General features: G+C 37.7%; 1 protein-coding gene across 1 annotated transcript in view; it reads right to left on the bottom strand.

The window, feature by feature from the left end:
• AKAP11 (A kinase (PRKA) anchor protein 11) overlaps nucleotides 1–18,487 on the bottom strand; it is a 32,737-nt gene extending 14,250 nt beyond the window's left edge. Inside the window, exons 1-6 of the mRNA XM_010021249.1 lie at nucleotides 18,428–18,487; nucleotides 12,650–12,766; nucleotides 9,006–9,053; nucleotides 7,585–7,719; nucleotides 6,346–6,628; nucleotides 1,286–5,918 (exon numbers count right to left, since the gene is read on the bottom strand). Coding sequence (XP_010019551.1) covers nucleotides 1,286–5,918; nucleotides 6,346–6,628; nucleotides 7,585–7,719; nucleotides 9,006–9,053; nucleotides 12,650–12,766; nucleotides 18,428–18,487 — 5,276 coding nt within the window. The remainder of the gene's footprint in view (nucleotides 1–1,285; nucleotides 5,919–6,345; nucleotides 6,629–7,584; nucleotides 7,720–9,005; nucleotides 9,054–12,649; nucleotides 12,767–18,427) is intronic.
• Between the last annotated feature and the right edge of the window lie 4,277 nt (nucleotides 18,488–22,764).

Genomic DNA, 22,764 nt, shown 5'->3' with positions numbered 1-22,764 from the left:
TGGAATCTTTAAATTGCATTTTAAGTAATTCAGAAACAAAGTGAAAAAATACATTACTTTCTTTGTCACAGAGTAAAGACTCAACCCTGTTGTGCTGAGAGCCATTATACACATCTTCTGAGCACTTACATGAGGTTAGTATGCATGTGCTTCATATTAAACCTTGAAATATTCAGTTCAGTCCCACTATGGCCTTAAACCATTGAATATATAAAAATCAATTTTATTATTCATCATGGTGCCCTTCTGGAAGCCAGGAAAAAACCCCTGTAGCTACAGTGAGGAATTCTCATTCACAAAAAAGATAGGAAAATAAACACCACTATAAATTGGAAAAACATAACATGATAAAGATTGCTTTTGGACCTTAAGAGGAGGAGATTTCAGGTCACTCTGATCATTGCACATTCGGCTTTACGAAACAGTTGCTGTTTGCCGCAGGGTTATTGGGGCACATATTTCCTATTTATAAGCTTATTAAACGAAACAGAATATTAGCCTTTGCTAAATACACAGGAATTTGAAAGCCAGTTCCTTGCCTACTGTATTAATATTTTGTAAGCTAAAGTGTATTTTAGTAAGTTGTTTTTTCTTCAAGTAAGGGGATGTGGGTTTTTTCCCCTATCACAATCCAGCCATAATCAAAATAAAGCCTGCATACTATAAAGCAATGGCTAGTTTGGCCAGTACCGAATGTTGGTCCTACTGACAAAAGCAAAATAATTACTATTTTTTTTTAGCACACAAGAGGAAATACAGGTAGGAAACAAACCTGGATTCTGTCATTTTTACTATAGGTAAAAATAACTGTATTTCACAGAACCACAGAATTGTTTAATGTCCCTTCCAACCCAGACATCATCTAGTTCCAACCCCTCTGCCATGGGCAGGGACACCTTCCACTAGACCAGGTTGCTCAAAGCCCCATCCAGCCTGGCCTTGAACACTGCCAGGGATGGGGCTACCACAATTTCTCTGGGCAACCTGTGTCTAAAGATTATTTTAAGCTGAAATAAAAAGTTCCACTTATTAGTCACCTACTGGAACATATCCATGCAGATATATATAGAAATCTTGGTTTCAATCTCCCACATGTATAAAAAAGTAATCTTCTTCTAGTTCTAAACCACTGAAATACCACCAGAAGAATAAAAAGAAAACATCCAAAACAAAGTATTTCTAAAAAACATTTAAAAAATAAAAATTCCTTCTGAGCACATATTTGTATTAACAATCCCTCTTTTTCTAGTACAGAATGCAGCAAATAAAAGAAAATTATTATTACCTTATGTTAACTGCCTGACCAATATTAGTCATAGCTGATGTAATTATTTCAGTAGTAAGGCTTTCAGCAAAACTGACTCCATCTTGTCCAATACCGCTGTCAGCTGTCAGACTTGTGTAACTCAGCTCTCCTCCTGCTTTCTCTATGGCTGCAGTAGCCCCCTTGTCAGCAAACGCTGTCTTCTGCTCAACATCAACGTGTATTTTAGGAATATCAAGCTGAAACACTCTTGATTTTTGACAGGCACCACCTAACCCAGAATGAAGAAAATGTCTCACTGGAATGGAGGACTCTTGCAGGGGCAGGTGATGAGGTGTACTTTCTGTACAGTACCGATGTTCCTTCATACTGCAGCAGCTACAGACAGTTCCAGAAAAAGGAGACAGTTTCTCAGCATATGAGAGCCTATCTCCATTCTTTCTGTTTTCAGCCACATGGAGAACAGCTGACTGTAAACTCATTTCCAGAGTATCATCTGCTACTTTCCTAGCATACTGTTCTATAGCCTGAATTATGCCTTCACTGTAGCAGTTTTCATTTAAACTGCCTGTACTGTGATACAGTTTATGATCTGGAGAGAAAGGAAGAAACGTCCTAGAAAATCTTGTTTTAATGAGATCCCCTGTGACTTCATCAAATTCAGTCCTTTTATACAGACAGGAATCTGTTAAAGACTTTGGCAAGCATGTTCCCGACATTTTCAGTTTCTTCCTGACATCCCAAGTGATACTGCGAGCAAGGGATTCTGAAAACTGTAACAACTCTGTACATTCTGTTCTCTGTGCGCCAATACCCCTTTCCCATGTTTGGTCTTCACAGCGATGAATGCTGCTTTTCACTTGATGTACTGCATCTTTATTCACCACTTTGATCAGCTCCAGCTTATCATTTACCTGTGTATTTTGCCCAGGAAATGTCTTTCTGTTGTATCTCAACTTGTTTTTTCTAGCAGCTTGCTGTAAGCCTGATTTGATAGACCTGTAAGCAAGCCTGCTGGCATACTGATCCATTAACAATTCAGCATTACCACCTTCTCTTTTCAAAACTCGAATAATATGATCTGCATATTCGTCAGTCACACTTTCACAGCTTGGGTACTTGGAAGTCAAACCTGCCATGCCTGAACCTTGTGGTAAAGGAAGTACAGATGAATCTCTCTCCCCCAGCCACTGGTCCTGCACTGGACTGCGCTGTTCTTTTGCTCCACAGTCTTTATCCCCTCTTCTCAGATAAAGACAATCCACGGGACAGTTAACCCGCTTCAATCTCCAGAGTTTACAATGCCTTGATTTCACTATTTCCTTGGCCTCATTGATAACTCTTCCTGCCATATCACCTGCATAATTCCATAAAGAATTGCACGTCTCATCTGGGAGATTTGTAAACATAGTATAGCCACATCTTTTGTTCTGCATACCTAACTGAACCTGCCTACCAGCTTCTCTTCCATTTGTTTTACCATCTAAATGGGATGCAGCCATTTCAGTGGCTATTGAAATTATATGGCTAGCTAAGCAATCTGCATACTGAATTGTTTTTTCTGAACACTCCTCTTTCTCAGCAGGCATTTCAGAATGATCTTCATCTTCACTGCTTTCCACTTCTTCAGAAAGTGACCGCATGAGTTTCAGCATAAATTCCTCGTTTTCCAAAGAGTCATGTTCAGTTTCAGACAAACCAGCAATGGATGGATTGTACGGTGTAGAAGGTGGTGTTGCAGGTGCGAATTCCTTTGCTAATTCTCCCTTGAGTTTCTTAGACAGTTTTCTTAGGTTTCTTTCAGAACTACCTTGACATGGTACTAAAGGAGTTGGTGGGGGTGTATCAGGCATTACACAAGTATTTCCATCTTTGAGACCCGATTTATCTTCCATCTGCAAAGCATCTTCACTGCCAAGCATCACTGAGGAAAAGCCATTTGCATGCAGAAAACAATCAGCCTGCCTGTAAGTCAAAGATCCTGATGATGGTTTTTGAGTATCATAGGGTTTCAAGGGCTTGTTTAAGCATGCTACTGAGCAGCTTCCTGTGTCAGTAAAGTTCTCTAGAACATGCCTAGCAAAAGTCACAGCAGAACAAGTTGGTGGCGATTTTGAAGAAAACCTGTGTCCTTTCTGTTCCTGCCAAGAATCTTTAGATTCTGAAAAACTCTGGACAGAATCTGCTGGAGTAACAAGAAATTTACATGGATTATTTAAAGGCATCTGTTGCTGTTCCACAGTTACAGAAACATTACTTTTTTTCTCAGCCTCTTGCTTCTTTATCACACACTGTTCTTTTCTACTGGTATCTGCACAAGTCTGTGAGCTCACATTACATGCTAAATTCCCACCAGTGTTGCATAACACAGTTTTACTTTCACCCACAGATTGTTTGATTACATACTTGGCCAAGTGATCTGCAAACATATTCTTGGGGAGATCTTCGCCAATACATTGCACATAAGGTTTTTTATCTATTCTTCTTGTAAAAAAATCTGTATACTCTTCTACTGCTTTTGTTACTCTAGATGAGGTTATGGCTTCATAAGCTTCATTTACTATCATATCTACCATAGTTCCAGAGAAAGTGTTAATACCTTTCGAACCACTTGTTACTTCTGAATTACTGTTCATTCCAGATCTGTTATTTGTTTGTTTGGTATCATTTTGGTTATATAAGAGTGATGGAGTACTTTCAGTACTGTGACTGCGATCTGAAGTTAGGTAAATATTTCGGAAAGAAGTGACTTCATCTTCTCTCTTTCTGCTTGTGAAACATGGATGAGTGGAGTCTTTGCATATTTTCATACTGTCATCGGAATTTAATCCAGTGGATATTTTTGCTTTATAAGCATCAGAGGAAACCTGATTTTGACAAAGAGCTCTTCCAGCTAAGGGCACAGGTATTGAACTTACAACACCAGAGGTGCAAAACAGAGCTTGTTGTACTGTATATTCCTTCTTGGAATCTTGGGTTGGCTTCAGTGCTACCTGATCATTAAAATTAGGAAAAACTGTGGAAGTCCGTGTTGACTCTAACATACTTTCTGCACTCACATATTTAATGTTATCCATGGAAACACTAATGGCTGCTTGTGTTGTGAAGGTCACATCAACCTGGGATAGTTCAATAAAAGCCTCTTGAATGACAGATTCAGATAAATCTTTGGCATACGATCTTACCACTTTGTCTTCATAGTCAAATGATGAAGGCTGTGCAGCTGTAGGTGTCGACGGATACGAAAACTGGCATACTTCCATGATTCCTTCGAATACAAGCTCTTCAGCAAGGTCTGCTGCAAACCGTGCAACCGTGTTGGTAAATATTTGTTTCTTTACATGCCGCAGTTCTTTCAAAGCACCAGTTATAGCTTCGCTCACCAAAAAGTTTGCTATGCCATTAATGGCACGCTCCTTCAGGGAGATTGCCCTACGTCTTCCAATCTCGTAAAAAGCCATTTGAAAGACTGAAGAAGTCAACCTAGCAGCCAAATGACAAAGTGCACTGGTGCACGAAGAAACGCCTTTTTGCAGATCTTTAAATGCACTGCCAAAACTTTTTTCAACTAATTCAGTTGCAAATTTTTGAATGCTATCTCTAATCATTAATGACTTATGCTTAGATTTTGCTTGTTTATCTGACTCCTTACTAGTTTTGAGATCAGCAGCTTGACCTTTTTCCTCTTTCGAATAATTTCCTGAACATACTTGATCTGATGAGGACTCAGAATGAAAAACAGAACCCAGTATTTCACAGGAAACACTATCAGCATATGCTGAATAACTATCATAAACTGCATCATCATCATTTTGATCTGTCTCATCTCCACCAAGATTAATTCGACATAAACATTCTGAAGACCCACAGCTCCCTAATGGACTGAAAGCCGATGATCGAATAGGGCTGAAAAAGCCTCCATTCTCTTCCCCTGATGTTTTAACCGGGCGAGGGGAATCTGGGACATCAAAGACGCTGCTATAGGGTGATTCTGGTTTACGAGGAGTTGGCTTCTTTACATTGGCTGGGAGAGTGGGACGATCAAACTTGAATCTCTGAGGATTCATTGAAATGCTTGCAGAAGACAATTGTTCATGTGCAGTCCTCCTTTTCTGGGAGGGATTCCCTAGGATGGGATCCCTAATAACTTGACAAGAGTTTTCCAAGGCTTGTTCCAGCTCATCAAACCGATCAAAACTATCAAAAAATTCACTTACTTCTGAGTCTGAATCCTCTATACCATCTTTCACTACTGGAATTTTTGGCAGTTGGAGTTTTGCCTTCAAGCTTTTTTGATACCCTTCTTCATCTAAGAAGATGATGGGGCTTGGGCTGGAGCAATCTGACTCAGAGGATTCAGCTGGAGAGGAAGAAAACAATGTTTTACATAAAAAATTAACTCCTTGATCAGAAGGATTATATGGCTTATAGAAACTTCTTTGTATCCAAGGATCAGAAATCGAGGTTGTAACTGAATTTTTTACTGAGGACCGTTCCTTAAGCCCCAAAATATCAATCAGAGCAGAAGATCTGGCAGATGACTTTCGACGTGCAGAACCCACAAGGATCTTTGAGTTAACAGCTTCTAAACATTGAGCGGGGATGGTCTGTGAAGCAGCATCTCGATGGTTTTGAGGAGTGAAGCTGCATGTACCTGAATTGAAAAAAAAAGAAGGGGGGGGGGGGGGAAATTGCTTTAAAACCAAGAATTTCCACAGAACTACAGAAAACTGGGGACAGATTTTCATGGTAATTGCTGGGCTTGTTATTGTAGTGAAATGCTAGCTGACCTTTCATAATTAAAGCAAACTTTACTCATTTTTTTTTTTTAAATCCTATTATCATAATCTAGTCACTGACACAGTCATGTATTTTTTAGCTCACAAAGTAGAATGAGATTCTATTTGATCTGATCCAACACTGGTATTAGAATTTTTGGTTTACAAGTTGATAAACCTTTGTGAAAATTAAATTTTCAATTGCATAATATCCCTTTACAAAACATTAGTAATGTAAAAAAATTTTTATTTATACTTATGAAATAGCCACAGCCTAAATTTTAAATAATTTCTACAAGTCACCAGCATGCAAAAACTTATCCGCACTTTGTGTCTTTGAAGGCTCATCTTCATCTAAGTGTTCGAAAGCAGTGACAAAATCATCCTCAATTGAAGAAACTGACTGATTAGTGTCATCGTCTTCTCCATGGGATGTCTCTGTCTGCTGGTTTTGTGATGAGTTTATTTCCACGGCATATCTTATGCCTGTAGTATACTTGCTCAGCAAGGTAAATATATAGTCAACTTTGATCCTTGGGAATGAAGGAGATAGTCTCATCATACAGAACACTTCAGGAAGCTGATTCTTGGAAAACAAAGCAACAAGAAAACAAACATAACAATCTTAGAATTATTTCAACTGTCAGGAGCAGGAAAAGATTCCTTCCATGCATTTTTATGAATAGGAAACTATTTCCAGATATTTTAAAGGTAAGAAAATGAAGGGAATCGTTCATGTTCAGTGATAGTTAAAATCACTTGCTGTAACTTCTGCATTCTGAATAAATCACTGCAATGAAATAAACAAAAAAGGGGTTGTGAATACAACCCTCATAATATGTATTCAAGAATCTATTAAAGAATGTATGTTAAAAATCTGTAGAGAAAGACAGTATTTCAAAGCATGTTTATACTGAATAGTACTTCAGTTTATAAGATACTTGTTTCTTCATGGTATTTTTTAGCTATATACAACATAATTGAATTTAACATGCATTATTAGTAAATATGGCTTTAAGAAGTTTGCTTTAACAAGATTTATAACAGGAAATAATACAATTAACATAACAATAATGGAAATAATATTGAAAATAATGGAAATGATATAATTAACGGCATTTATAATTGTAAATAATTTTTACTTCGGAAAGAGCCCACTGAGTTTTACAAACACCTGACATTATATTTTTTGGCACCTCCTTTTCAGGAAGAAAGTCTGCGAGGATGAAAGCTGTATCTGAAAAGAGCAGAGATGGGTAACTTGACAAATCTCATCTTGTCAGTGTAAAAGACTATAGCCTAGCAGAAGCATGGGATCAGCAACATAATTAAGTATTTGTTACACTTGAAAACACCAAGTTTATTTTGATATTTTCTAGCATTCATTCTGAAAAAAAAACACAGAAACACAAAAACATTAATACCACTGTGGCCAAAATGGCCAAAAAACAAAAGCAAGACAAAGTGTGATATGACAAAGCTCTTTCTGAAGCCAAATATGCCGTTTCTGCAATTAAAACACTCAACAAAAAAAATTTTTACCTGATGCTTGATGACAGAAGGTTTTGCCAGTGTTTTCTTTACATCTTTTAGAAATATAACCTCATTTTCTTTTAGTCTGCACAACTGGAGCGACTTCAGAACATCTGGAAGCTCTACAGAAACAGCTGCCAGTTCCTGATTTAAATATACAAACACATTGAGAATACAAAGTGAAAAAAATAACATGTAAATGATAATGGTTTTGATCTCATATCCCCCTAAATAGTGACAGCTGCTTATTTTGGTCAAGCTTCCCTTTTCTCCCCCATTTCTTACCCCATCGCCCACTTAATCTCTTAATCTGAAACATAAAGCTCACGTAAGCAAGCTTTAATTCAGTTCACACTCATCTCCAGTTCACTCTTGTACCAAAAGAAATTCCATTGTTCCTCATGGGCCAGAGGAGGCTAAGAAGTCACACAGAAAAATCTCGTAAGCATTGAAAAGCAGCTGTACATCCTACAAGATACACAACTAAAAAAGAGAACACTGAACTCAGCTAATAATGGTTCTCAAGAGACCTCTACACGCTTTTAGTGTACTTGGAAGAGTGTTACAAAACCAGGGACAAAACCAGAATTTGTTTAAACATGCTTTTGGGTAACACTTAGATTTACTTACTATAGAAAAGGCCTATAAAAGATTTATAATTTTTTAAACAATCTAAACACTACCAATCCATATGGTACAAAGCAAGTTTCCATAAACTTATTCAGCCCAATTTTCTCTAAATCCTATCTAACTCTAGACAGCACATAGTTCTTGCCCATACTTGAAGAAGTGTCTAGCACTATTAACATTTGATTTATTAGCAACATTAATACAACTTTGAACACAAACGGATTCAGAGTTTCTGGTTTTAATTTTTAAACATCAGCAAACTATTACAGCAATCTTTACCTACCGAGATCTAAACAGAGTAGGGGTGTTTAATCACACTGTAAATATGTTATGGATTATACTGATATGTAAAATGCACTGGAAGATTAAATCCTTAATGTCTTACAATGGCACAGCACAACCCCACTAGTTTCCTAAACTTCCCCTTTTAAAATAATATTTCTTCACCTAACTCTCCAGAATAGTGTCTTAAGGCATAACCTTAAATACTGACTCTTGGTCTCCCATAAGGAATTCACAGCTACTGGTCAATTCAGTAAAATGGTAATCTGTCCTAGACCACTTTAATACAAAGATTGATCCATGTAATATTTTAAATAAATATAAACACTGATTATCATATTAAAATAATTATTTTCAACCTTTCGATGATATTTAAAACTTAGGGTTTAAAATGCTGAAGATACATATACTTCATTTCTTGAATGCCAAAATTCCTCCATCTAGAAAACTAGATACTACTTAGAAGTCACCATGATGAACATTATTTTGCAATATAGATAGATAGATAAATACGGTACCTGCAAATGAGCAGTACCCATCTCTTCAGCAAAGCCTATAAATGTAATCTGCAAAATAAAAACACGAGTATATTGAAGTACAGAAAAGAACTTCTTTGTTCTCTGCAGGTACTGAAAAGTTAAAAATTCAGCAGGCTTTACCATAAAGCTTCATTCTACTGCCACAAAACCCGTACCTTAAGGTAGCATAGCTTGCTCAAACAGCTGCACAGTCTTATGTTACAAATAGTTAATGTTATACTATTTGACTTGTGAAATCTCAGACCAAACTAAAGAGCATATACAACATTTAAAACCCACTATGTAGAATTTTTTCTAGTGGCCTATTGGCTGGTATACACTGAGCAACACATAAAAGCATCATTAGAATAAACAAACACAATTTTGCAAAGATCAGTGCTCATCTGTCCTTGCTTCAGGCTGGACATATATAAAACAGTTCCAGTCTGAAATCTGTCCATGAAATCTGTCTATGATTCATGCTAGCAAACTGTAATACATTTGGATATACTGAAGAGAGCATAATGCCAAGACATTATACAATTTACCATGTAAATTGATTAGCTTAAGGCCAAAACAGAACAGATTACTTAAGTCACATGTCTGCATGTAATACCCAAGTAGACAAACCCCCAAAGTAAAAGAATTAAAATATTCAACCTCAAAAAAAAAAAAAAAAAAGTCATCAGGCTCAGGAACCTGGAATACATTGGAAATGTCAGCTTTCTCAGGCTTCTGTGCTTGTGAACAGGAGAGATATTTTGTCACATATTGTCCCTCTCTTCTTTCTACAGGTGTCTTGTATCACTCAACATGAACAGATCAAAGAGTCAGTCACTACTCAAACTTTGTTTCATGTCAGATTTCCTCAGTTCTCACTTAGTATTTCCCTAATAACAAATCATGCTCCACAAAAATCCCAAGGCATTTATTTTCAAAACAAGATTGTAAGAAAATAAATATTTTGCCTCCATTTTGCAGATATGGAATAAAGCACAATGATTAAATGCTTCCACTGATGTCTGGACTTTGATATGGCTTGGATTCAAATATTTCAGAGCACTCTGCAAAGGCTGAGTTTTATGAATTCAAGTCACAGCTCATGCTAAATTTGTAGCAGCAACTCCAAGGTAGTCAGTTCGTTCTCAAATTTAAAAACAGCAAAGAACATCACTATGTTTATCATCTCTTATTATTAACTGCTTCAGCTACTTGCTTGTGCATACACAGAATCTCCGAAAGGCACAGAGCTAGAAAAAGAAATGGCTGAAGAACACTTCGGTTTCAAACTGTATTTGAATTTTGTTTTCGTATTACTTCAATGTGTGACTGGAAAAAAAAAACACCCAAAACCAACAAAACCCAATATTTCTTTTAAACTGAAACCGTACTAAAATATGAAAAATTCTGACTTATTTCAAGGGGTCTCATGCTGGGAAGCTACAGTGCCCCAGAAAAGATGTTCTTGTTTACATCCACTTATCCTTATTCCAGTTATGACATCACAGACGAAACTAAATGAAACAATACTTCACAGTAACATTCCAATTAGCTCCAGACAAATTGCAGGTCTCCCACACCATATTCACTCTGTTAACTACAAAATGATCCTGTCTCAGCAACATGCCCTTCAACTCTTACACCTTACATCTGCAAGACATCTTTCAGCTTCTATGTCTTTTTATCTGTACAGTGCCTACAATATGAACTGAATTGCTCCACAGAAGACGCAAAATACTAAACACTTTAAAGGACTTTTTTAAAAAACATGTTAAAAAATATTTCTCTGAAGAGTATTTTGGGAGGTTTTAGGGTTTTTTGCTGTTGGGTTTTTTTTTTTTTGAGAGTGCCTGCTCTTGTCTTTTTACATGCCCTTTCCTCTTCCTCAAGATAATGATCCCAACCCTTTCCTTCTCCCATTGGATAACTCATTGTGCAAGATAGGGCATTATGCAGGAGTCATAGCTTCACACAAACGAAGGCCAACCAGTCCATATGTACACTGATGGGCCAGCAAACTGCTGCCAAAGAGACTACACCACTGCAGAGTCTGACTTTTTTGCCCCAGTGACAACACTGAGTTAGATTTCTTCATTGTGGCCAAACTCCAGTTTTCACAGAAAAATAATTAACTTCTAATACCTCAAACATGTCTGAAGTTAGTACACTAGTTCAAAGGTTGTTGGGGAGTAGGTCAGGAAGACAGAAAGGTAAACAGTCTGTAAAACAAGTCTTTTCTTTAAACTAAAAATAGTGTATGAGACATTGTACTTGAATGTTATAACCCACAGGTACAGAGGAAAAGAATCAAAATAGTACAAGAAAACCTAAATTCTGTTTTTTGTAAGTCTAAGTTATTATCTTTGCAGTCCTAATAATGTTCTTTTAACATTATTCTGCATATTATATTTTCATTAAGAAAAATATACCTGTTCTGTGGCAGGATATGACCCTCTTATATTTCAACCAGAAGGCTCTTAATTGCTTGAGGCAATAAGGTAACTGAATATAGTCAGCTATCTTTCTCCATAGGGACCCCCATGACAGGCATATAAAACTTGTTGCCAGGTATGTGTCAGGTATTTGCTACAAGTCAGAAAAAAAAAAAAAAAAGAAGGGGATACTGTTTGAAGGGTTTCATAGATCCTAGAGCATGATCTGTGTGAACAGACACAGGCAAGGTTTTGCCTACTCCTCCACTGCTTAGTTCTTCTTCTTTACCTTTAACCTGTCACAGCTCTTCATCTTCCACAAATTCAGCTTCTTGCCAGCTCCCCAAACATCACAGCCTCACCATCCAACCAGTCCCAAAAATCCTGGTGTTACCCAGGAAATCCTAACATATCTCTGCTGGTCACACAATCTGCCTCTTCCTCCTGCTACTCATTTTCCAATTAGCAGTCTTCCCTAACTACTTCCTGACTCTTTTTTTGCTTCATTTCTCCATCTCAGCTCCTCCACCTGGCCAGTTCAGGTCATCCTCTCCTCTAAGCTGCTCATCAGGCCTGTCAACTACCACTCAGCAGTCTTCTGAGACACTTAATACGAGATATATGGTACACATTGCTTCTTACTTTCTTCTCTTCCCTTTGGAGAAGCTGCTACTTGTCTTGTAACTCAAACAGCTCTAGTCATTCCTCCTCATGGCTTGAGATTTACCTAGAAAATCCTGCATTCTGTCCGGATCTACTTCTCTCCAGACCTTGTCCAGCTTTTGGCCCATCTGTATTAATGTAAATGAAGTCTACATTTGCAATATCAAGGCTTCAGCTTTTAGTGCTGAGCACTGGCCCAACAAGAGCAATCACTAACTTTTACCTTCAGACCTGGATCCAAATATTCTGCTACTTTGTAAAACCTTGATCACAGGAGTGCTCACAAATGCAGTACGCCCAGTTGTACAAGTCCTACAAAATCATTTACATGTTTTGGTTTTTTAGTTTCACAAATCCTACTAAGCAGAGAAATGCCATCTTGAAGTGTCACAGCTCTTTTCTAGACTACAGAGATGGAATTCATGATGGAATTCAACAGGGGTTACAGATTCTACAGCCAGGAACTTGCACCATTGTCCACATTTACTACCCTGCTTCAAGCTAAATCATAGCCACAAAATATATACAAATCGTCAGTTTATGTCAAACCTCAATAAAATTTTCTTGTTCTTCCTGATTTGGACATTCTTCTGCTGATACATTGCATAACACTTTTCTGCTGTGTAGCAGTGACTTCATAGAGTGTAGTACACCTTCACCAAAGCTCTGAAAAACAATGAAAAAAATATAAGAAAAAAAGAAATACATTTTCAGTTTTGGATACAGAATACACCCATCTATCCCCTGCCCACTAAGATTTCCCTGCTTTAACTACTATGTCAAATTACTTTGTATGTAAATCACCAGGTTTTAAGTTTATATTTATTTCAGGACATGGAACTGAAACAGCTGTTTTCTTCAAACAATATTTGTATTCCAAAAGTTAACCATTCTGTATTAAATAAAAAAGAAAAAAAAAAAAGGTGAGAACACACAGACTTGGAAAAAAGAAACAGATGAATCCAAGAAAAAAAAATCTAAGCCCCACCTATTCCTTTCATCAAAGCCTTTACATGAAACTTTTCCATCAGCTTTTCCTTAAAAAGGATGAAAAGCAAATTTAGCCAAGAAAAGTAATGGAGGTGGCTTTAAAAGACACAGGGGATGAAAACAAACAAACTTCAGAAGAGAATCCACACACATTATCCTTTCCCATTCCTTAAAGAATATGAGACAACTGCAACTTAATCCCATGTAAATATATGCAAGCACCCACACAAGGCTAAAAAAGGCTTAAGAATCTAAGACTTTCTCCCAGTGTAACAAACATGCAGCAGAACAGAAGAATTACCAGCACTGGTATCTGATAATCTGAACAACACAAGATGACAGAACAACAACAAAAACTGGTTCACTCAGCTTGTAAAAAAGACAATATCCTCTCACTTGTTTTAGGAAGTTAGCAACCTATTGTTTTTTATTTCGAATTTATTACCTTCTCTAGCAAGTGGTAAGGCTAAGAAGAAAATAAGATCATGATATGGTTAAAAACTGTTCATCCAGTCATTTATTCTCTACCCGACCACCCTGTTAAAACGAAGTGAGAAATCAGTGTGTCCAACTTTGCACAGCTTCTTAAAACAATAGCAGAAGTGTTAGCCAAATTTAGTCAATGTTTTGCATTTCTGATACTCCCACAGCAAAAACAATCCCTTGAAGATAAAAAGTGATCCTGTGTGTTATAGCTAAACCTCAAGAAAGATTTTCTTTCCCTCCGTAGGGGGGAAATAAATTAAAAAAAGGTATCAAGTACTACTACATGGGAAGCCAAATTATTACAGCATGGCCAGTGTCACCATGCTCATGGCAATTAAAAATTAGGAAAGGATTTCTAGAATGAATAGACAGAGGCAAAAACAGAAACTTCACTTCAGGTTCCTTGAAATTACCAAAATATATTTCAGAATGTTAGCAAACAAGGCTCAGATTATCACTCTTGACAGCCAAGGCCAAGTGACATTAATGCAGTCAAAGTCATTTTTATGGAAAAGTAACAGCTGAATTACTTCAAAATTCCTTTTAGGCAGTTACTGGGTAATTTGAAAGAAATTAAGTGTTCATCTAATTTCCATTTTAATCTATTCCTTTGTCCCAACTTTTAGTTGCAATTTATCTCCACACTTTAGTAATATATCCTTGTACTTTCCAAAGTATGCTGACAGTGTCCTTCCCTTTGATTCACTGCATCTTCCAAACTTACAGGTGGCTGCAAATACCAATATTGCTCAAAGACTCTTCCCCCAGTAACTCCTCCATTCATCTCATACAAAAGCCATTCATGAAAACAAACAAGCATGTTGAAATGTCTCATTTTCAGCTTCTACAATAATTTGATCAGCACTCAAAACAGTGAGAAAAAATACCCATACAATGTGACCTGATAATCTTCTGCAGATCAGCAGTGATCCAGTTTGAGAAGGGCTCATCATTATTCTCTAGTAGTCAGGTTTTCTAACATTACAAACTATTAAATTATCACACACCTTATCTATAAGCAAGTACTTTTCCCTAGTTTTTAACACCCTGATAGCCAGGATGGTAACTAGAACAGGAGTATCTCATTAGGGACTACTGAGGTGAAGGAAAATTCAAGATTTTGGAGATCTTTAAGTGGAAGTGGGAGAAGAAGAAAGATGCAACAGTTAGAAAAATCTCCCTCAGGTCTGGAAGAACCAGCATGCAAGACTGTATGTAGGTGTGGTAGCACTCGGATGGTGGCACTACATAACTGAAGAGATAAAATATCCACATTAAAAAAGGAGGAAGGAAGCGATGCATGGCTTTAGTATTTTGTTAATGAACATTAAAAAGTTCAGAACATGAAAAGAATAAAGATACGGAAATTAACAGCATAATACATACACAGAGAAAAGATCTTATCTATCTGGACTGACATAGATTATTTACACTAAAATAATGAAATATCTGAAGATGTAACAAAACCAGAAAAAGTAAGAGTTTACTGAACAAGCTGTTTCATTTGCCAAAATGAAGATTGCAAAGGGGTGGTTTGTGGGTTTTTTTTGAGGATAGAGTAGATTTAGGTCAGTAAGCCAGTAACCAGCTCAAAATTTACCTTGAGACTAAAGTCAAGCATCATCACCGCTAATAAATTTAAGGGGGGGGGGAGCAAATATGTACATAAAATCTGATGATAATTCAAGTAAGCAGGTGTCACCAGTTCATAGGAAGAATAGCAAATCATACAAGAAGAAGTTGCATTTTAAAATACTCTCACATTGTGTGACTGTAGGAAGTACAAAGTTATGTCCTTAAAAACTAAAAAGCAAGCTTTAAAAGAGATTTGTGAATTCACAAGCTGGGAAATAAAAGACCTGAGCTGACTTCCTGACTGTGGTACAGCAACGAATGGCCAATGTGATACAGCACTGGAAATAGAAAACATAACCCCAGAACACATGCTTTAGTGAAAGAACTGACATCAGAGTCACTGAGAAGGACATCCTGTGTAATTGCACATACAGTATCATCCACATATAAAAAGAAGATTAACTCACAAGCACAGAAAGTAGGACTACAAAGGATAATCACTGGAATGCAGAGGCTTTCATATAAAAGCAGACTAAAACCTTAGTTTACAGAGTTTCCAAAAACCAAGGCTAACAGAGGACAGATCACCAACTGTAAAAACATCATGAGGGTGAACATCAGGGACAGACAAAAAATATTTAGGCTGAAGAACAATGACATCCATGAACAAATAGGTGTGAATTTGCTCTGAACAGCTTCAGTCTGGTATTAATATTACAGCAGTGTGGTTCAAAAAGACTTAGAAACCACAGCAGATGGGGGTTTTTTTAATCTCTCCTCATTAATTGTGAGACTATCTTTAATAACTTCTACAAATTGTTACCAAAATTATGCTTTTGACAGCAAAGGACTGGCCTGAATTTCAGAGAAATCCTCCTATCCAACAGACAACAATGAAAGTAAGTTCACTCAAAGCTCCAGCCTAGAAAGATGCCATTAAAAACTGAAAATCAGCAAGTTCCCAAGAATATCATCTCAGTTTAGGTAAGGACAAAAGGTCATCTTCAACAAAAGAATGCCATTTGTTTGTATAAATAGTACAACTTCTTCCAATAAACATTAACATATGGGCGGCAAAAAAAACCCAAACCTAAAACCAGGGAATCTATAAAGCTCTGCTTCCTAGGCCTGTGTATTTCTTCCTCACAAAATTCTAAAGTAACATGTCTTGCAAGAAATCCTACTTCAGTTGTGAGCACGGATTTCAAACTTACTAGGTCATAGCAGGGGAAAAGCACAAATAGTCTCAAACATGCACAGAGTGAGACAGACTTGAACAATGAAAACCTAGCTCAAATGAGCACTTCAAAGTTTTGCATTGTCTCCTTTGTGGCCAGAAAACCAAGAATTCATTATGAACCCTTTACAGTATACTGGAGGAAACTCTATGCTAATGAATTGGTTTAAACAACTGCTCTCTAACATTTCAAACAACCCACAAACCTGTAAGGTGCCATGACCTGCAGAGAAATCAAGTCCAGTGTTGGAGAGTTGTATTTAATATTTACTGTGCTCTCATGTAACAAAGCAGCTCTTCCTGATTTCATGTGCTGTAAGATTTAAATTGACTAAATACCTTGAAGTCATTTTGTAAAAATGGAAACTTAGGCTTTAAATGTGCATACACAGCCATGCACTGACTTTTAAGACCTACTACTGCAACAACTCCTGTTAAGTATTACAAAGAGGACACGAATCAGACTGCAAGCTGTGAATCAACACAAGTGTGATTCTGACCACCCTACTGTCTGGGTCTGTGAGAAAGAATCAAAGTTTCACACTATAATCTAAATAACCACCTCTCAGGGAAACATCAAGAGGAGTCAGCCACAGACCAAAACACTGGAGTCTGGCTGGAATTCTGCAATACAACCAAGAAGGGTCAAATTCATGTTCCTAGAACCACACAGTCCAGAATGCTCATTGGCAATTAACAGAGCAGTTCACAGAGCTAGTATGTTAGACAAAAATTAGAATCAGCAAGGAATCACTGGCCACTGTTGTTATCTGAAAGATGTTTTGCAACCCAAAGATCTAAAAACCTAGGGGGAGTTTGTTGGTTTGTTTGTTTTGTTTCTTAAATTGAAGATGAAAAACAAATAAAGGGCAGACTAAAAAAACCCTCTAAAATCCACTTTATATTCAGGTTAAGAATGCAAAATTACTTTACTGTAGTTACAGAACTCTCCTTGAGCTGTAGATTTCTCATAAGCCAGTAAAATAAAAGTTCTTACAGCATTTGTCTTACAGTGAAAGAATATCACCCATTACTGCAAACTGCTTAATGTATGGCAGTTATTCCATATCAAGACCCAGAACAACCATTTACCTGCCAGGCAGTCTCATAATGCTTACCTTTGCATTCAAGCAGTTTCTACAGGACATGTATCACAGACACAGTTCCCTTAAAACAACAAAAATCTACTTATGGAATAAAAGATTGCCATTTTCATGTGACAAGATACTTCTTTGCTCAGTTTCTCCTCTTAAGCATTGCTCGCACTTGCAAGTAAAGAATTTACTAGCAACCTGGAAAGACCTAGAAAAATACTCTGTATCCAACTACTTCAAGAAGTATTATTGCATAAATTTGTTCTTTCAGGGTAAACTGCAACTTTCACTTGAGAAAGCACTTACGGAAGTTGCAAGAAAATTTAAGGACTACTATTTATGTTCTCCAAGCTAAAGTGACAAAATTTAAAATAACAAACACATAAATACTGTTTAAAAATAAAAAAACCCAGCACTAACAGCTTTCATTAGCGCTAGACATATTTTCACCAAAGTACTGCCCAGAAGTTCATGTAAACACAAGGATAAGCCAGTCAAGAAACCAAGATCTGAAGATAAAGATATTATGGTACGCCCTAACACAGACTTCACTGAATTTTTCAATTAACACTATATATTTTATGACATATAAACTTGAAAAATCAAAATAAAAAGCTATACTCCATAATATAATAAGCAAAGCAAATCTTAGCAAATACATAATGATTTTATCATATCACCTTAAAACTAAAGGTAAAGCCAAAGGCATGAACCCCTTCCTTAAATTATTCTATCTCCCAATTCAACTATGCTAAATATGTCAAAGCATAAAACAAAGGCAGTTCTTTTGCCTCCTTGAAATGTTAGGCAACCAAAATTAAAACATACAAAAAAAAAAAAAATACCCAAAAACCCCAACCCACCAGTTTACTTGATTCATGACTAGACTGTTGAAACCAAGATCAGAAAGTTCTAAAACATTTTTTACTGCACGCAGATAATTACCTTTTTCACAGATATTCTTGGTTTCATTCGGTTGCCCTGAGCCCTGGCGTAGAGATCCATGATTTTACCAATCTTAGTATTCGATGAAAGAAGTCAGCTCAAAAATACCTATGAAAAACATTTGTACTTGATTATTTTATGTTTCCCCACTTAGTTTGTATACATTTTGCAAATGCAAGCAGCCAAAACAAAAACCAATGAAAGCATTTTAAAACTGAGTAAGAGTAAGCAGCACACCATCCATCCTGATTATTGCCTTTAAAGAAGTACTGCCTTAATGATTTTTAAAATGATGCACAAAATGGAAAATACACACCTTACAGTTAGTTCCAACATTTTTTTAGCTACATTTCAAGGCTGCATGGGGCAGGGAGGGGTGGGGTAAATGAGGACATGAGTCAGACATTAAATATTGTTTCACTATTGCTGATACTCTGGTGACATTCTATCAGCAGATTCCTGTACCACACAATGCATTGGAACTACCCTTCAACAATCTTGAGAGGAAAACATACTACTTATCCACTCCACCAACTGGCTTATTTATTTCTGTCAACTCGACTACAGAACACACCTGACTCCTATTCAGGCTAACGTGTCAACAATCTTGTTCTCTGGCACTGCTCTGAACAGTCCCATCTTTGCTGGCAAAACACAGGTGATCAAAGATTCATTTACCAGTACTCTTTAACTTCACCAAAGCAGGTCAGAAGTTTCTGCTTGAGACAGCTACCCTTACTGATCTGAAGTTTAATTCTAACAACAAGCAATGAAAAGGAACAAAATAATCTAGTTAGGTTTATAAATCTCTACATCCCCCAAAACAGGCAATACATTAATAATGACAGAAAGCATGTGCGGGGCTTTTAAATTCTATGTAAGTTTTAATCCTTCAACTTTTCCCATGGTCACACAATTTAGCCAGGAAAAAGAACTCCTCGACTATCCAAAATAAACCAGGTATGGAGCAAACACATGTAAAAATGACTGCAAAAGGAAAAATAAACACCAACACATCAGAGTATAGGTCTCCTTTGCACAACTGACTGGCTTTATTTTCTTGATCCCATCTCAAGCCCACACTTAACCTTTATATAGGAAAGAAATCTTTATATGGGTTTGTTCTTGAATACATATAATTTAAATAAGAAGATGAGTAGTGGCATCAAGTAACTGTATTCTTAATCTTCCCCCACCCACACCCAGCACCTATAAAACGAAAACCTCTGGAATGCAATAGCAAGAGATTATTAAGTACAGCTATTCACATTCCACTCCAATTTCTGCTTTCCTTCGTGAAGATCTTGCTAGTTCTTCCTTCATAAAGAACTTGCTAGAATCTTAGAAAAATGTTATACTTATGTACATAAACTGTAACATTTTACAGCATCTCTCTTAACTGGTGTCTGAAGCTTAGAAAATTACAACAATGACATGAAGCAGCTTGGTACATATTAATTAGATATAAACATAGTAAATACAAATAAAAAACTCAATAGTAAATTTCTGTGGATGGAAGAAAACAAAAGCATCATTGGGGGTTTTGTAAAGACTCCTGTGTTTAAAAAAAAAATTAAAAAATCCATGAAACAGGATCAAGCAAGAAAATAAAATCCACACCACCTCACTTGTCCCTACCACTGTACCTTAAATGGCTAATCCACCCTATTAATCTAATCACATCAGGGAAATACTCTTAGACACATCCTTGTCCTAAGATGACCCATCTGTGGGAAAAGCTGGTTCTCCCACAGGATCAAATCAATTACTTGAGCTCTACATTTCTGGACTGATCACTCCTTGCAGCAATTTTAACAAAGCCCAGCATAGCAAAATCATGGAGATGACTTTATAACCACGCTGGGTTCCACAGTATTTACTCAGGTACAGTACTCTACACTTACACTGCCTTCAGGCAGTAGATTTGTTCCTGTGGCATCAGCTAGTAAACTCTGGAGACCCCAAGCATCATCACAGAGCCACCTGCAGTGTCACCTACCTCATGAAACTAACAGACCTGTACATCACAGTACAAAGACTCTGAAAAATGCTGTACAGAAACAGTACTGCTTTACCAGCGTTAAACCACAATCATTTTGTCTTGTCTGCATCCTGTCCTTTGGTACTTACACAGTACCAGCTTCTCCCCACCACCTTTAGCATCTCAGCTCCCCATCATCTATTTCAGAGACATCTGCAGGGTTCCACTTGTCCAACAAGACAACCCAAAACTATTCCTTAACATATAAAATCATTATCCATTTTCAAAATAACAGTGGTCCAATACCCAAACTATAAAACTAACTGCAAAGGAAGTGAAAGTACTATCAAATAAAAGAGCCTGGAAATAGCGCATTTCTTGTGTAAATAAAACCTACCATTTAAAATTATTTTCACTTCTGCATATTTGCATTTGACTACTAAATTTAATTTCTTCCTACTGTAAACTCAAAAAAGCGGAATAAATGGCAGAAGTGTGAGCTGTAAGAGGAACAGGACTTTTCTGTTACTAAATAGCTATCAGTAGACACCAAAAAAAAAATAAAATAGAAAAAAACTGATCATGAGAGTAACTGATAAATACCCACACTAAGTTTAATCATCTCCACCTTTCTAGCAAGTTAGATCACCTTAAACATACGCAGTATGGGCAACAAACAGGAGGAACTGGTAGTCTCCATGCTGCTAGAAAGTTATGACCTAGTTGCCATTACTCAAAGTTGGTGGTACCAACCAAGACAGGTGGGACTTGTCGAGATTCATCCCAGAGTCCTGAGGGAATTGGCTGATATGGCTGCCGAGCCCCACTCCAGGATATTTGAAAAGTCATGGCAGTCAGGCGAGGTCCGTGGTGACTGGAAAATGGGCAATATCACACCCTTTTAAAAACAGTAGAAAGGGGGACCCTGCAAACTCCCCACCTGCCAGCCACCTCCGTGCCTGGGAAGATCATGGAACAGATCCTCCTAGGAGCCATGCTCAGGCACACGGAGGACAGGGAGGTGACTTGAGCAAGAAGCACAGCTTCACCAAGGGCAAGCCCTACCTGACCAACCCAGTGGCCTTTTATGATAGAGTGACTAGATCAGTGAACAAATAAAAAGCTAGTCATCTATCTGGACTCTGTAAAGCCTTTGGCATGGTCCCCCATGACATCCTTCTCCCTGAATTGGAGAGATATGGATTTAATGGATGAGCTATTTGCTGGATAAGGAACTGGTTGGATGGTTGCATGCAGACGGTTATGGTCAAGGGCTCAATGTTCAGATGGAGATCGGTGACAAGTGGGATCCCTCAGGGATCTGTATCGGGTCGAGTACTCTTTAGTATCTTCATCGATGCACAGACAGCAGGATTGAGCACACTCTCAGCAAGTCTGCAGATGACACCAAGCTGAGGGGTGCAACTGACACACCTGAGGGATGGGATGCCATCCAGAGAGACTTAGACAAGCTGGATAAGTGAGACCATGCAAACCTCATGAGGTTAAACAAGGGCAAGTGCAAGGTCCTGCACCTGGCTCAGGGCAACCACCAGTATCAGTACAGGCTAGGGGATGAAGGGATCGAGAGCAGCCATGCACAGAAGGACTTGGCTGGTACTGGTGGATGAAAAGCTTGCAACCCAGAAAGCTAACTGTATCCTGAGATGCATCAAAAAGGATCATGGGCAGCAGGCTGAGGGAGGTGATTCTTCCCATCTGCTTCACTCTGGTAAGACTCACGTAGAATACTGCATTCAGCTCTGGAGTCCTCAGTACAAGACAGACATGGACCTGTTGGAGCAGGTTCAGAGAAGGGCCACCAAAATGATCAGAGGGATGGAATACCTCTCCTAAGAAGACGGCTGAGAGAGTTGGGCTTGTTCAGCCTGGAGAAGAGAAGGCTCCAGGGAGACCTTATTGCGGCCTTTCAATATTTAAAGGGGGCTTATAAGAAAGATAGGAACACACTTTTTAGTAGGGCCTTTAGTGACAGGACAAAGGGTAATGGCTTTAAGGAAGAAATTCTTTACAATGAGGGTGGTGAAACACTAGAACTGTTTGCCCTGAGGTGGTAGATGCCCCATCCCTGGAGACATTCAGTGTCAAGCTGGACAAGGCTCTGAGCAACCTGATCCAGCAGAAGGTGTCCCTGCTCACTGCAGGGGGGCTGGACTAGATGACCTTTAAAGGTACCTTCCAACCCAAACCATTCTACAAATCCATTTTTCCAGTGATTGCTGAGAAAAACCCTCCTTATCAGACCATGTAAGTAAGCATTCAGTTGGTGTTTCCAATCTTGTTTGAATATATGGAAGGAGCAAAATTAAATAATCAGCTTAATGGAATCCAGCAG

Source organism: Nestor notabilis, unplaced genomic scaffold, assembly GCF_000696875.1.
Source record: "Nestor notabilis isolate BGI_N333 unplaced genomic scaffold, ASM69687v1 scaffold12000, whole genome shotgun sequence".
NCBI lineage: Eukaryota > Metazoa > Chordata > Aves > Psittaciformes > Psittacidae > Nestor > Nestor notabilis.
This window is presented reverse-complemented; position numbering and strand designations above follow the sequence as displayed.